This window comes from Rana temporaria, chromosome 6 (genome assembly GCF_905171775.1).
Source record: "Rana temporaria chromosome 6, aRanTem1.1, whole genome shotgun sequence".
NCBI lineage: Eukaryota > Metazoa > Chordata > Amphibia > Anura > Ranidae > Rana > Rana temporaria.
The window spans coordinates 221,062,164-221,078,408 of record NC_053494.1 but is presented as its reverse complement, the minus strand read 5'-3'; the positions used below and the strand labels follow the sequence as shown (position 1 = coordinate 221,078,408).

The 16,245-nt window shown below is 48.8% G+C and overlaps 1 protein-coding gene across 6 annotated transcripts in view; it reads right to left on the bottom strand.

Moving 5' to 3' along the window:
* KALRN (kalirin RhoGEF kinase) overlaps positions 1-16,245 on the bottom strand; it is a 237,638-nt gene that overhangs the window by 189,315 nt on the left and 32,078 nt on the right. For all 6 annotated transcript variants that reach the window (XM_040358301.1, XM_040358299.1, XM_040358300.1 and 3 more), the window contains exons 12-16: positions 11,166-11,255; positions 10,991-11,083; positions 9,158-9,269; positions 5,024-5,214; positions 1,693-1,794 (exon numbers count right to left, since the gene is read on the bottom strand). In XM_040358301.1, coding sequence (XP_040214235.1) covers positions 1,693-1,794; positions 5,024-5,214; positions 9,158-9,269; positions 10,991-11,083; positions 11,166-11,255 — 588 coding nt within the window. The remainder of the gene's footprint in view (positions 1-1,692; positions 1,795-5,023; positions 5,215-9,157; positions 9,270-10,990; positions 11,084-11,165; positions 11,256-16,245) is intronic.

Genomic DNA, 16,245 nt, shown 5'->3' with positions numbered 1-16,245 from the left:
TACAAGAGTACCTGTCCCTTCTGGAATAAAGCCGGACACCCTACAAGAGTACCTGTCCCTTCTGGAATATAGCCAGACACCCTACAAGAGTACCTGTCCCTTCTGGAATATAGCCAGACACCCTACAAGAGTACCTGTCCCTTCTGGAATAAAGCCGGACACCCTACAAGAGTACCTGTCCCTTCTGGAATAAAGCCGGACACCCTACAAGAGTACCTGTCCCTTCTGGAATAAAGCCGAACACCCTACAAGAGCGTCTGTCCCTTCCGGAATAAAGCCGGACACCCTACAAGAGTACCTGTCCCTTCTGGAATAAAGCCGGACACCCTACAAGAGTACCTGTCCCTTCTGGAATATAGCTGGACACCCTACAAGAGTACCTGTCCCTTCTGGAATATAGCCGGACACCCTACAAGAGTACCTGTCCCTTCTGGAATATAGCCGGACACCCTACAAGAGTACCTGTCCCTTCTGGAATAAAGCTGGACACCCTACAAGAGTACCTGTCCCTTCTGGAATAAAGCCGGACACCCTACAAGAGTACCTGTCCCTTCTGGAATAAAGCCGGACACCCTACAAGAGTTCCTGTCCCTTCTGGAATAAAGCAGGACACCCTACAAGAGTACCTGTCCCTTCTGGAATAAAGCAGGACACCCTACAAGAGTACCTGTCCCTTCTGGAATAAAGCCGGACACCCTACAAGAGTACCTGTCCCTTCCGGAATAAAGCCGGACACCCTACAAGAGTACCTGTCCCTTCCGGAATAAAGCCGGACACCCTACAAGAGTACCTGTCCCTTCTGGAATAAAGCAGGACACCCTACAAGAGTACCTGTCCCTTCTGGAATAAAGCAGGACACCCTACAAGAGTACCTGTCCCTTCTGGAATAAAGCCGGACACCCTACAAGAGTACCTGTCCCTTCTGGAATAAATCCGGACACCCTACAAGAGTACCTGTCCCTTCCGGAATAAAGCCGGACACCCTACAAGAGTACCTGTCCCCTCCAAAATATAGCAGGACACCCTACAAGAGTACCTGTCCCTTCTGGAATAAAGCCGGACACCCTACAAGAGTACCTGTCCCTTCTGGAATAAAGCCGGACACCCTACAAGAGTACCTGTCCCTTCTGGAATAAAGCCGGACACCCTACAAGAGTACCTGTCCCTTCCGGAATAAAGCCGGACACCCTACAAAAGTACCTGTTCCTTCCTGCAGGCAACCTCTCTACTGGACACCATTGGGCAGAGACAATATCTAAGGTTCACTTTCCTCTCTGGATTTTTATCTTTCTGTAGATACAGCAGAAGCCCCACCCAGGAGGAACTACAAGCTGCAGCTTCCCCGGGCAGAAGGCCAGCCAGGGTGCTGCTGACACGTCACTAATAAATCACACAAGATCTAGGGGGTGAGGCTGGAGGGACTCTGATAAGAAATGGTGGAAGCCCCCTCAGCGGGGACGCACACACCGCTAAAAATACTGCAGGACTGGATGAACTATAAAACAGAAAAAAAAATAAAAGGACCTGGACTGCCACCCACTGGCTGAAAATGAGAATACAAAACATTCCTCTGCAATATTTCAGATTTCCATAAAAAAAAAAAAAGTTGTTTAATTGTGGACCATTATAAAGAAAATATGAACAAACCCCCCCCCCCCCCCTCCCCCGCTATATATGGATGGAGCAACGCACCTTGAGCACCGTCTTGTTATCAGACGACGGCGTCCGGCCCGACCACAAGGCGAACTTGCAGGGGTCTCCTTCAACGTGTTCCGTCACCCCCAACTCGGAGGTCTGGAGGAGAGAGAGAGAGAGAGAGAGAGAGAGAGAGAGAGAGAGAGAGAGAGAGAGAGAGACAGAGAGACAGAGAGAGACAGAGAGACAGAGAGAGAGACAGAGAGAGAGAGAGACACAGAGAGAGAGAGACAGAGAGAGACAGAGAGAGACAGAGAGATAGAGAGATAGAGAGAGACAGAGAGACATAGAGAGAGAGAGAGACACAGAGAGAGAGAGACAGAGAGAGAGAGATAGAGAGATAGAGAGAGACAGAGAGAGAGAGAGAGATAGAGAGATAGAGAGAGACAGAGAGAGAGAGAGAGACAGAGAGAGACAGAGAGATAGAGAGAGACAGAGAGACATAGAGAGAGAGAGAGAGAGAGAGAGAGAGAGAGAGAGAGAGAGAAAAGAGAGAGAGATAGAGAGATAGATAGATAGAGAGAGAGAGAGAGAGAGAGAGAGAGAGAGAGAAAAGAGAGAGAGAGAAAAGAGAGAGAGAGAGAGAGGAGATGGTGGATGTGAACGTACGGCACTTTTTTACCATAAAAATAAAAAATAACTTCAACAGAAACTTTTATATACTTAATTTTAAAGTGTATGCAACAATGTAACAGATTTTTCAATACATTTAGTGTCGCATCAAATCGTATACAGATTTCTTAACCACTTAAGGACCGAGCCTGTTTTTCAGACTGTTAGGTTGATTCAGGTAGAGTTAGGCCGGTTTATCACTAGATAAGTTGACCTAACTCAGAATCTACGCCGACCTATGTTTAAGTGTATGCTCAAACAGAGATACGCTTAAACATATCTAAGATACGACGGCTTGCGCCATCCTCTCTTAGATTGCAATATTTCGGATGGCCGCTAGGTGGCGCTTCCATTGCGGTCGGCGTAGAATATGTAAATGAGGAGATACGCCGATTCACGAACGGCCGCCGCAGTCGATTTACGCCGTTTCCGTAAGGCATTAGCAGGCCTAAAGTTATTCCACCTATTAGGTGGAATAAAAATGTTAAAGTATGGCCGCCGTTCCCGCCGCGAGATTCGAATTTTTTACGTCGTTTGCGTAAGTCGTCCGTGAATCGGGATTTACGTCGTTTACGTCCACGTCGAAATCAATAGGCCCGTACGGCGTACTTAGCCGCAATGCGCACTGGGAAATGTAGGCGCACGGCGCATGCGCAGTTTGAAAAAAACGTAAAAAACGTGAGGTCAAGCGTCATTAGCATAAAACACGCCCCCCTCAAAGACATTTGAATTAGGCGCCCTTACGCCCGCCGATTCAGGCTACGCCAACGTAACTTAGCAGGCAAGTACATTGTGAATCATGTACTTGCCTCGCTAACTTACGGCGGCGTAGCTTAAATTCCTTAAGCTACTCCGCCGCAAAGTTACGCGGACGTACCTGAATCTACCTATTGGTGTTTACAAGTTAAAAAAACATTTTTTTTTTTGCTAGAAAATGACTTGGAAACCCCCAAACATTATACTTTTTTTTTCTAACACCCTAGAGAATAAAATGGCGGTCATTGCAATACATTTTGTCACACCGTATTTGCGCAGCGGTCTTACAAGTGCACTTTTTGTTGGGAAAAAAATCAAAACAAAGTTAGCCCAACTTTTTTTTCTATATTATGAAAGATAATGTTAAATTGATGGCCTTCATGTCCAGCGTCAAACTTTTACCCTTAAAAATCTCCATAGGCGACGTTTAAAAAAATTCTACAGGTTGCATGTTTTGAGTTACAGAGGTGGTCTAGAGCTAGAATTATTGCTCTCGCTCGAACTAGCGCGGCGATACCTCACTTGTGTGGTTTGAACACCGTTTTCATATGCGGGCGCTGCTCACGTATGCGTTCGCTTCTGCGCGTGAGCTCGTCAGGACGGGCGCTTTAAAAAACTATTTTTTTTTTTCTTATTTATTTTACTTTATTTTATTGATTTTAAAACTTGAAAAAAAAAATGGTGTCACTTTTATTCCTATTACAAGGAATGTAAACATCCCTTGTAATAGAAAAAAAAGCATGACAGGTCCTCTTATATATGAGATCTGGGGGCAAAAAGACGTCACATCTCATATTTGGGCTAAAATGCAATAAAAATTGTCATTGTAATTAGTAGCAGCATTGTTAGCCTGCTGGGGGCGCTCTTCGTGTGTCTGTTGGGCCGCTTGTCAGGAAACCCATAGGCATGCTTGAGATTAATGGAAGTTGTCCTTCTCTTTCAATGGTGGTGAGTGGAGAAGGACCTCTTAATATTGGTGGTCATGGTAATGCCCCCTTCCAGTAAGAGATGGGGGCCCCTTTCCCTGGAGGTCAGCAGGAGATGGGCCCCCTTGCACCAGAGGTCAGCAGGAGATGGGCTCCCTTGCACTAGAGGTCAGTAGGAGATGGGCTCCCTTGCACTAGGGGTCAGTAGGAGATGGGCTCCCTTGCACTAGAGGTCAGCAGGAGATGGGACCCCTTGCACTAGAGGTCAGCAAGAGATGGGACCCCTTGCACTAGAGGTCAGCAGGAGATGGGCCCCCTTGCACCAAAGGTCAGCAAGAGATCGGCCCCCTTGCACCAGAGGTCAGCAAGAGATGGCCCCCCTGGCACTAGAGGTCAGCAAGAGATGGCCCCCCTGGCACTGGAGGTCAGCAAGGGATGGGCCCCCTGGCACTGGAGGTCAGCAAGGGATGGGCCCCCTGGCACTGGAGGTCAGCAAGGGATGGGCCCCCTGGCACTGGAGGTCAGCAAGGGATGGGCCCCCTGGCACTGGAGGTCAGCAAGGGATGGGCCCCCTGGCACTGGAGGTCAGCAAGGGATGGGCCCCCTGGCACTGGAGGTCAGCAAGGGATGGGCCCCCTGGCACTGGAGGTCAGCAAGGGATGGGCCCCCTGGCACTGGAGGTCAGCAAGGGATGGGCCCCCTTGCACTAGAGGTCAGCAAGAGATGGGCCCCCTGGCACTAGAGGTCAGCAAGGGATCTGCCCCCTTGCACTAGAGGTCAGCAAGGGATGGGCCCCCTTGCACGAGAGGTCAGCAAGAGATGGGCCCCCTTGCACGAGAGGTCAGCAAGAGATGGGCCCCCTTGCACGAGAGGTCAGCAAGAGATGGCCCCCTTGCACTATAGGGCATTAGTAGAAGACAGCCCGAATCCAAAGTCTATGGTTCTGACCAATCAGAACAGGGAGCCAACATTGTGGTCCTCCAGGCTGGCGCGCGTTTCGTCAGGCGCAATGTACACAATTCAGGAGGACTTACCAGCAGCTTGTTTTTGTAAACATATTTTGTGTGTCCTGCAGAGTCTTTGATCTCCTTGCTGAACACCAGAGAAATCTCGAAAAGGAAAAGGTGTCGGTCCCGCCCCTTGCGGATCAGAGATTTGGGATCCCAGACTTGGAAAGAATCCTGCAGAATAAGCTCACCCTGAACGTCCAGGTTTTCATCAAACCCTAGAAAAAATTCAAATAAATGGTAATGTCGTAATTGTCCGAAACATAATCATAGAAGATATTCACAGATAAGGGGACACTTCATTTGTTAGGTAGGTACTTCTGCCACAATCCGGATTGTCAATGTCTGAAAATGCGCCAAACAGAATACACTTCCTCCAGCTCCTCATGGGTGTGGCCACTTGTAGGACGCGCAGGTTGCTTCGCTCGCTAAGCACTTTCCCCGACTTAGTTGGGGTAGGCGGTACACTTTGGTGGGGGTGGGTCAGCCACGCCTCGTGACCTTTGGGAACCCGCCTTCTAACCTTTAATCCTCTGGGGGAGGTCCCTCTTCCAATTCCAATTCCCCTAGCCTTATTCGTCAAGGGGAAACCCTAACCCTAGCCTTCAAGGGGAAACCCTAGCCTTCAAGGGGAAACCCTAGCCTTCAAGGGGAATCCCTAACCCTAGCCTTCAAGGGGAAACCCTAACCCTAGCCTTCAAGGGCAAACCCTAACCCTAGCCTTCAAGGGCAAACCCTAACCCTAGAGTTCAAGGGCAAACCCTAAACCTAGAGTTCAAGGGCAAACCCTAAACCTAGTCTTCAAGGGGAAACCCTAACCCTAGAGTTCAAGGGCAAACCCTAGAGTTCAAGGGCAAACCCTAACCCTAGAGTTCAAGGGCAAACCCTAACCCTAGAGTTCAAGGGCAAACCCTAACCCTAGAGTTCAAGGGCAAACCCTAACCCTAGAGTTCAAGGGCAAACCCTAACCCTAGAGTTCAAGGGCAAACCCTAACCCTAGTCTTCAAGGGGAAACCCTAACCCTAGCCTTCAAGGGCAAACCCTAACCCTAGAGTTCAAGGGCAAACCCTAACCCTAGAGTTCAAGGGCAAACCCTAACCCTAGAGTTCAAGGGCAAACCCTAAACCTAGTCTTCAAGGGGAAACCCTAACCCTAGAGTTCAAGGGCAAACCCTAGAGTTCAAGGGCAAACCCTAACCCTAGAGTTCAAGGGCAAACCCTAACCCTAGAGTTCAAGGGCAAACCCTAACCCTAGAGTTCAAGGGCAAACCCTAACCCTAGAGTTCAAGGGCAAACCCTAACCCTAGAGTTCAAGGGCAAACCCTAACCCTAGAGTTCAAGGGCAAACCCTAACCCTAGAGTTCAAGGGCAAACCCTAACCCTATTCTTCAAGGGGAAACCCAAACCCCAACCCTAGCCTTATTCCTCAAGGGGAAACCCTAGCCCCAACCCTAACCTTCAAGGGGAAACCCTAGCTCTATTCTTCAAGGGAAAACCCTAACCTTATTCTTCAAGGGGAAACCCTAACCCTATTCTTGAAGGGGAAACCCTAGCCCTATTCTTCAAGGGGAAACCCAAACCCCAACCCTAACCCTAGCCTTATTCCTCAAGGGGAAACCCTGACCCCAACCCTAACCCTATTCATCAAGGGGAAACCCTAACCCTATTCATCAAGGGGAAACCCTAACCCTAATACTAACCCTATTCTTTAAGGGGAAACCCTAACCCTAGCCTTATTTTCAAGGGGAAACCCTAACCCTAGCCTTATTTTCAAGGGGAAACCCTAACCCCCCTCATTTCCATCTTTGGGGTTCGTTTTCATTTCTGTTTATTTTACAAAGGTTACTTTTTTTGTGGTTTTTGGTACAAGCCAGTTCAAGAATAAATGATTCATACAGGTTACAAACAGCAGAATCTTATTTAGATTTAAAAACTGCTCTGCAGCTTGAGGACCAACCTAAAAGTTCCACTCCCCCCAATATCCAATCATGGCATTCCTCACACTATTGGCTGTTGGAGGCGCTCAAGAAGAGTGTAAATTGTGTGGTCACTTCTATATACATACGGTATGTGTAAAGGGTAACTCCACTGTTGTGGAGAGAAAAAATAGCAAACAAAGAAGAAGACTACAGCATATATAATTGCTACACAAGTCCTCCTGTAATTGAGTGTAAATAAAATACCTTTCCTTTTCCGGTAAAATGCAATATGGCCACCTGGGGGCACTCTGTACACAGATATGGTATACAAAACACCCCCCAAAAAAAAATAATTTTCTGCTTGTGTGATTGGCTCACTGATTTCCCCAAGTCTGCACTAAGATGTAAGTCAGATTTTGGGCATCCCCTGCAACACAAATTAGGTGGGGGGGGATGATCAGTGTTCACCATTTCATTTTTTTTTCTATTACCCACATATTGTAGGCAAGTACAGCGGGGAATGGGGTTGGGGAGGGTGTTTGGTGTTAACCCTTTTCCATCACTCATTGGGGTAAGTACAGTGTGAACCAGGGGGTGAAGAGGGTGTACGTTCACCATTTTATTGTTTCCATAACTCATGGAGATAAGTACAGCGAGAAGTGACAGGGGGTGGGGAGGGTGTTCGGTGTTCACCCAGGGTTTTTCAGCGTTAGTTTATCATTAGATTTTTTCCATCAACCCTTGGGGTAAGTACAACGGGAACCGGGGGCTGGGGAGGGTGTTCACACAGAAACAGGAGAACAGTGGGAACCGGGGGGAGGGGGTGAGGGTGCTCAGTGTTAGTTTACTATTTAATTTTTCCCATCACGAATGGAGGGAAGTATAGTGGGGACTAGGGGTGGGACGGGTGTTTGGTGTTCACCTGTGGAGGTAAGTACAGTGGGAACTGGAGGGTGAGGGTGGGGGGTCACCCATGGAGGCAAGTACAGGGTGGGCAGGGTGTTTACCAATAGAGTTACATACAATGGGGACTGGGGGGGGGGATGGTTGTTTGGTGTTCACCTGTGGAAGTAAGTACAGTAGGAACGTGGGGTTGGGACGGGTGTTTGGTGTTCATCTGTGGAGGTAAGTACAGTGGGAACGGGGGGGTTTGGCATTCACCTGTGGAAGCAAGTACAGTGGGAACCGGGGGGGGGGGGCGGTGAAGCAAAGCGGGAACTGGGGGGTGGGGAGGGTGTTCACCCATTGAGGCAAGTACAGTGGGGATTGGGGGTGGGGAGGGTGTTTGGTGTTCACCCATAGAGGTAAGTACAGCGGGAACTGGAGGGTGGGAAGGTGTTCGGTATTCTCCCGTAGAGGCAAGTACAGCGGGAACTGGGGGTGGGGAAAGTGTTCGGTATTCTCCCGTGGAGGCAAGTACAGCGGGAACTGGGGGTGGGACGGGTGTTCGGTATTCTCCCGTGGAGCCAAGTACAGCGGGAACTGGGGGTGGGACGGGTGTTTACCCATAGAGGTACATACAGTGGGGACTGGGGGTGGGGCGGGTGTTTACCCATAGAGGTACATACAGTGGGGACTGGGGGTGGGGCGGGTGTTTTCCCATAGAGGTACATACAGTGGGAACGGGGGGGGGGGTTCGTCGTTCACCTGTGGAGGTAAGTACCGGGGGGTGGGGTGGGGTGTTCAGTGTTTACCCGTGGAGGTAAGTACAGTGGGAACTGGGGGTAGGACAGGTGTTTGGTGTTCATCTGTAGAGATAAGTACAGTGGGAACGGGGGGTGGGGTTCGGCGTTCACCTGTGGAGGTAAGTACAGCGGGAACTGGAGGGTGGGGAGGGTGTTCGTATTCTCCCATGGAGGCAAGTACAGTGGGGACTGGGGGTGGGGCGGGTGTTTGGTGTTCATCTATAGAGATAAGTACAGTGGGAACGGGGGGTGGGGTTCGGCGTTCACCTGTGGAGGTAAGTACCGGGGGGTGGGGGGTGTTCAGTGTTGGTTCAGTTTTTTTTTTTAAATCCTGAACCTTCCACTTGAACCATTTGGTGGATTTCTCCTCACAATGGAAGTCCGGCTCACCTCACCGGTAACCTCCATGAATAACTTTGTTTCTCTCTTTGTGCCGCTCAATAAAAACGTAACAAAGTATCAGAGGCGATCTCCCCGGTTACCATGGACACAGACCCCTCCCCCCTCTATGAACATCGGTGACACATTTCTATGGATCGGATCGATCGGCTCGCTCACCTTCCAGCATGCTGACATGCATGGCGTCGTTGGCTCTCTTTGGCACGCTGAGCATTACTTCCAGGCCGTCCTTTATCTCTCCCTTCCCTTCCTCGCAGCACGTCAGCAGCTCCTGCAGGACAGAGATCCCGTTATGCCAGGTGTGAGAAGTTGGAATTTTACAATCCCCTCCCCCACCATGGTGGGCGCAGACACCCGGGAACGCGCGGTGTACTCTATATAAATATTTATGGTGGAAGCGTTGCGTTCTGTACACACAATGCAGCTTCCCATAAATAAAAGCCATAGGTTTGTCAACCAGAAAACTTTACATCCTCGCAGCCAATGGGAGGGAAGACAGAGCGGCCGCTGTGCGAGTGCGAAATGTTACACCGAAACCGACAAGAGAAAATCCCCAGAGAGCCCCCCCCTTTACATCAGGGTCCCCAGAGAGTCCCCCCCCCTTACATCAGGGTCCCCAGAGAGCCCCCCTTACATCAGGGTCCCCAGAGAGTCCCCCCCCTTACATCAGGGTCCCCAGAGAGCCCCCCCCTTACATCAGGGTCCCCAGAGAGTCCCCCCACCTTACATCAGGGTCCCCAGAGAGTCCCCCCCCCCCTTACATCAGGGTCCCCAGAGAGTCCCCCCACCTTACATCAGGGTCCCCAGAGAGTCCCCCCATCTTACATCAGGGTCCCCAGAGAGCCCCCCTTACATCAGGGTCCCCAGAGAGTCCCCCCCCCTTACATCAGGGTCCCCAGAGAGCCCCCCCCCTTACATCAGGGTCCCCAGAGAGCCCCCCCTTACATCAGGGTCCCCAGAGAGCCCCCCCTTACATCAGGGTCCCCAGAGACCCCCCCTTACATCAGGGTCCCCAGAGAGCCCCCCCCCCTTACATCAGGGTCCCCAGAGAGCCCCCCTATTACATCAGGGTCTCCAGAAAGCTTGCCCCTTACATCAGGGTGCCCAGAGAGCCTGTCCCTTACACCAGGGTCCCCAGAGAGCCCCCTCTTACACCAGGGTCCCCAGACAGACCCCCTCTTACACCAGGGTCCCCAGACAGACCCCCTCTTACACCAGGGTCCCCAAAGAGCCCCCCTCTTACACAGGGTCCCCAGAGAGCCCCCCCTTTACATCAGGGTCCCAAGAGAGCCCCCTTTACATCAGGGTCCCAAGAGAGCCCCCTTTACATCAGGGTCCCCAGAGAGCCCCCCCTTTACATCAGGGTCCCCAGAGAGCCCTCCCTTTACATCAGGGTCCCCAGAGAGCCCCCCCCTTTACATCAGGGTCCCCAGAGAGCCCCCCTCTTACATCATGGCGGTGAGAGATGTCATCTCTCTGCTCTCCCGTTCTGCCTGCCGGCTCGGTCATGTGGCCCCCTGGCTCTCCCATTCTGCCCGTCGGCTCTGTCCTGTGACCCGCACGCTCTCCCGCTAGGTCATGCGGCCCGGCTGCAGAGAGGCTGCGGCCCAGTGGTTGGGGACCCATTCAGAAACTTGGGGCTATGGGCCACAGATTCGGTGCTATAGCCCCAGAAGCCACCCCCTAGCGATGCCACTGAGTGACAGGTTCTTTTTAATGAGGCATCCGGGGTTTAAATCTGTGGGCGCATGTGGGGGGGGGTTCATGTCACAGGGGGGCTGTGAAAGCAATCCCCCCCCAACACTGACATATTTGGGCATTGAGGTGCGTTACAGCCCCCTACATTTTGAATGAGGTACACAACCTGATCCAATGCACCTCAACGCATGAAAACGTGCCGCTGTTATGGGGCCCTTTGGGGACCCCCCCCCCCTCGGTTATTTGTTACGTCGCCCCGCACAGCCCTACATGACGTCCTGCCGTCCCTCGTACCTTGAGAAGGAGCTGGTACTTGGTGATCCTCTGCACGGGTTTGATGAGATACGAGGAGATGGAATTGGCCAATCCGTGCCGCTGTTGGATCTCCTGTAAAGCAGAGAAGCAAGTCGGTCAGATGGAGGCCGATGACAACGCACCCGTCAGCCAATCACACGAGGGGAATACTTACATCGAAGAAGGCCCCGGCGTGCTCCAGGATGAGCTGGCTGGAGTCCGGCTTGTTCTTACAGTAAGTCACATACATGTGGAACTTATCCGCCTACAAAGAGAGATCGAGACGTCAGAGGAGGGGCCGAGGGGGGAGGGGCATCGTATGTACGGAGAGGGGATAAAAGATCAGGGGAGAGACAATGTGACATCGAATGTACGGAGAGAGGATAAAAGATCAGGGGAGAGACAATGTGACATCGAATGTACAGGGGATAAAAGATCAGGGGAGAGACAATGTGACATCGAATGTACAGAGGATAAAAGATCAGGGGAGAGACAATGTGACATCGAATGTACAGAGGATAAAAGATCAGGGGAGAGACAATGTGACATCGAATGTACAGGGGATAAAAGATCAGGGGAGAGACAATGTGACATCGAATGTACAGGGGATAAAAGATCAGGGGAGAGACAATGTGACATCGAATGTACAGGGGATAAAAGATCAGGGGAGAGACAATGTGACATTGAATGTACAGAGGATAAAAGATCAGGGGAGAGACAATGTGACATCGAATGTACAGGGGATAAAAGATCAGGGGAGAGACAATGTGACATCGAATGTACAGGGGATAAAAGATCAGGGGAGAGACAATGTGACATCGAATGTACGGAGGATAAAAGATCAGGGGAGAGACAATGTGACATCGAATGTAGAGGATAAAAGATCAGGGGAGAGACAATGTGACATCGAATGTACAGAGGATAAAAGATCAGGGGAGAGACAATGTGACATCGAATGTACAGAGGATAAAAGATCAGGGGAGAGACAATGTGACATCGAATGTACAGAGGACAGCTAACTGGATAAAGGGTAGACATGTGCATTCGCTTTCGTTAGAATGCATTTTCGTCCGAAAATCTGTTTTTTTCGTTATCGTTTTAACAAACGATAATGAAAGTGCAAGAAACGAAAACCGAAAGATCCGACATAAAAATGCTTTATTTTCGTTTTCGTTGCGGTAAAAATTTGATATAGAGAGATTCGACATTATAGGGAAAAGATTCGACATTATAGGGAAAAGATTCGACATTATAGGGAAAAGATTCGACATTATAGGGAAAAGATTCGACATCATAGAGAAAAGATTCGACACTATAGAAATAATAGATTCGACACTATAGAAATAATAGATTCAACATTACAGAGAATAGATTTTGATTTATGAGAAAATAGATTCGACATTATAGAGAATAGATTCGACATTATTACTAGTCATACAACATTAGAATTCTTGTAGGCGGAATATTCGAACGGAAATGTACGATTCGGCGTAAAGATTCGACGTTCCGTCGAATATTTTTTGACCATTAGACAGTAACCAACAAAGATTCAACGTTCCGGCGAATATTCTTTTGACCATTCGACAGAAACCAAGTATTATTGGATTTTCGGACGAAAGCTATTCCCCAACGAAAAACGGATTTTCGGGAGTAACTAAATAAATTTATTTTCCAAAACGAAAACGAAAAAACGAAACAAAATATTCCAGTCTGCACATGTCTAATAAAGGGTATCCTGGGATATTGTGTCCAGTCCTCCTCTAGGGGGCAGTATAACCCAACAGTATGTATACAGTATGACTTCATGTAAAAATAAATTAGAGTTTAGGAAGAAGGAAAAGGAAAAGAAAAAGAAAAAAGGGAAGAAAGGAAGGAAGATCGTCTATAGAGATTGAGCATGACTAAAACAATTCATTTCATTTCAGATTCGTTCATTAAACAATCATTAAGTTTCATCATATTTGTCATTTTCAAATCCACATGAAATTCGAGATTCAAATTTCAGAAGATAGCTATATTTGTTCTGTTTATTCTATTCTGTTTTATGCTATTTTTTATTCCTCCATTCCTTTAATTTTCTACTTCCTTTTTTCCTTTCAATCTATTCTGTTTTTTTTCTATTATATTCGAGTTTCAGAAGACGGCTATTTTCGTTCCATTTCATTTTATTTTCTATTCTTTATTATATTGCATTATTGAATTATATAGTTTATTCTGTTTTAACCTTTTCTATTCCAAGTATTTTCTATTTTATGCTATTCCATCTTATCCTATTTTTTTCTATTTTATGGCCCGGATTCTCAAAAGAGATACGACGGCGTATCTCCAGATACACCGTCGTATCTCTGAGTCACGCCGTCGTATCTATGCGCCTGATTCTTAGAATCAGTTATGCATAGATATCCATTAGATCCGACAGGCGTAAGTCTCTTACGCCGTCGGATCTAAACTGCATTTTTTTTGACCGCTAGGTGGCGCTTCCGTCGAATTCCGCGTCGAGTATGCAAATTAGCTAGATACGCGAATTCCTGAACGTACGCGCGGCCGACGCAGTAAAGTTACGACGTTTACGTTCGGCTTTTCCCGGCGTATAGTTAGCCCTGCTATATGGTGGCATAAGTGCGGCGTACCAATGTTAAGTATGGCCGTCGTTCCCGCGTCGAAATTTGAAAATTTTGCGTCCTTTGCGTAACTCGTCCGTGAATGGGGCTGGACGTAATTTACGTCCACGTCAAAACTAATGACGTCCTTGCGGCTTATTAGGAGCAATGCACACTGGGAGATTTCCACGGACGGCGCATGCGCCGTTTGTGAAAAACGTCAATCACGTCGGGTCACAGTAGTTTTACATAAAACACGCCCCCTTGATCCAAATTTGAATTAGGCGGGCTTACGCCGGCCGATTTACGCTACGCCGCCGCAACTTACGGAGCAAGTGCTTTGAGAATACAGCACTTGCCCGTCTAAGTTGCGGCGGCGTAACGTAAATCGGATATGTTAAGCCGCCGCAGAGATGCGCCGATCTACGTGAATCTGGGCCTTTATCTTGACTATATTATTAAAAAAGAGATTTTTAATACAGCTTACCTGTAAAATCTTTTTCTTGGAGTACATCACGGGACACAGAGCGGCATATTCATTACTATATGGGTTATATGGAGTACCTTCAGGTGTAGACACTGGCAATCTCAAACAGGAAATGCCCCTCCCTATATAACCCCCTCCCATAGGAGGAGTACCTCAGTTTTGTAGCAAGCAGTATGCCTCCCAAAATGGTCCTCAAAAAAGAGGGGTGGGAGCTCTGTGTCCCGTGATGTACTCCAAGAAAAAGATTTTACAGGTAAGCTGTATTAAAAATCTCTTTTTCTTTATCGTACATCACGGGACACAGAGCGGCATATTCATTACTATATGGGATGTCCCAAAGCAATGCTTACAATGAGGGGAGGGAGAACATCTCCAAGACAAAAGGATTTAATTTAGAGATATACTCAAATCATAATAAATCCAACTTAGTTGAGAAAAATAAAATTTTTAAATTTAACTCAAACAAGAGGAGCCCCCGGAATCCGAGGGTCTCAAACTGCAGCCTGCAGCACTGCCTGCCCAAAGGCTGTATCAGTATTCCTTCTTACGTCCAACTTGTAGAATTTTGTAAACGTGTGGACAGAAGACCAGGTTGCCGCCTTGCAAACTTGAGCCATAGAGATCTGGTGGTGTGCTGCCCAGGAGGCGCCCATGGCTCTAGTAGAATGAGCCTTTAATGATACTGGAGGAGGCAACCCTTTCAAGCCGTAGGCCTGAGTGATTAATTGCTTAATCCACCTAGAAATGGTGGACTTTGCAGCTGCCTGCCCCTTCTTGGGCCCATCCGGTAGAATGAACAGCACATCTGTCTTCCGGATCTTCTTTGTAGCTTTAAGATAGGCCTTCATGGCCCTGACAATATCCAAGGTATGCAGCAACCCTTCCTTTCTGGAAGTAGGTTTAGGGAAGAAGGATGGTAATACCAAATCCTGGTTCAAATGAAAACTGGATATAACCTTCGGTAGGAAGGAAGGATGAGGGCGGAGAACGACCTTGTCCTTATGAAAAACAAGATATGGTTCCTTACAGGATAAGGCTGCCAGCTCCGAAACTCTTCTTGCGGAAACTATGGCAACCAAAAATACTAACTTCCTTGTCAGTAGAACCAAAGGAATATCAGCCAACGGCTCAAACGGTTGTTTCTGTAAACTTGACAGAACAAGATTTAAATCCCACGGACAAAGCGGGGATTTAACTGGAGGTCTAATACGTAAGACCCCTTGAAGGAAGGTCTTAACCAGCGAGTGGGTGGCCAGCGGCCGCTGAAACCACACTGACAGAGCAGAAATCTGTCCTTTGATTGTGCTTAATGCCAATCCTTTATCCACTCCTAGCTGGAGAAAACTTAATACTCTATCGATGGTAAATTTGCGAGAAAGCCATCGCTTGGACTCACACCAGCCTACATAGGCCTTCCAGACCCTGTAATAAATCACCCTAGAGACCGGTTTCCTGGCTCTGATTAGGGTAGAGATTACTTTCTGAGACAGACCTCTACCCCTGAGAATCAGGGATTCAGCTTCCAGGCCGTCAAATTTAGATGCCGTAAGGCAGGGTGGAGGATCGGACCTTGCGATAGCAGGTCTGGCCGTAGAGGAAGAGTCCACGGGTCTCCCACTACCATCCTTAAGATTAGTGAGTACCATGCTCTTCTGGGCCATGCTGGAGCTACCAGGATGACTGGTATGTGCTCCACCCGGATCCTGCGCAGCAGGCGGGGTAGTAACTGGAGCGGGGGAAACGCATAAAGAAGTTTGAACTGATGCCAAGGGCAAACCAACGCATCGGTTCCGCAGGCCATTGGATCCCTTGAACGGGATATGAACCTGTCTAGTTTCTTGTTGAGTCTCGATGCCATGATATCCACGTCCGGCACTCCCCATCTTTGGCAGAGTGCTTGAAAGACTTGTGGATGCAGAGACCATTCCCCCGGCCATAGAGTCTGGCGGCTTAAGAAGTCCGCCTGAAAGTTGTCCACTCCTGGAATGAATATTGCCGATATGCAGGGCACATGAGCCTCTGCCCATAGGAGAATCAAGCTCACCTCTCTCTGAGCGGCTTGACTCCTGGTTCCCCCTTGGTGATTTATGTATGCCACGGCCGTGGCATTGTCTGATTGAATTCTCACCGGGAACCCCTGCAATTTTGACGTCCAAGCCCTGAGGGCT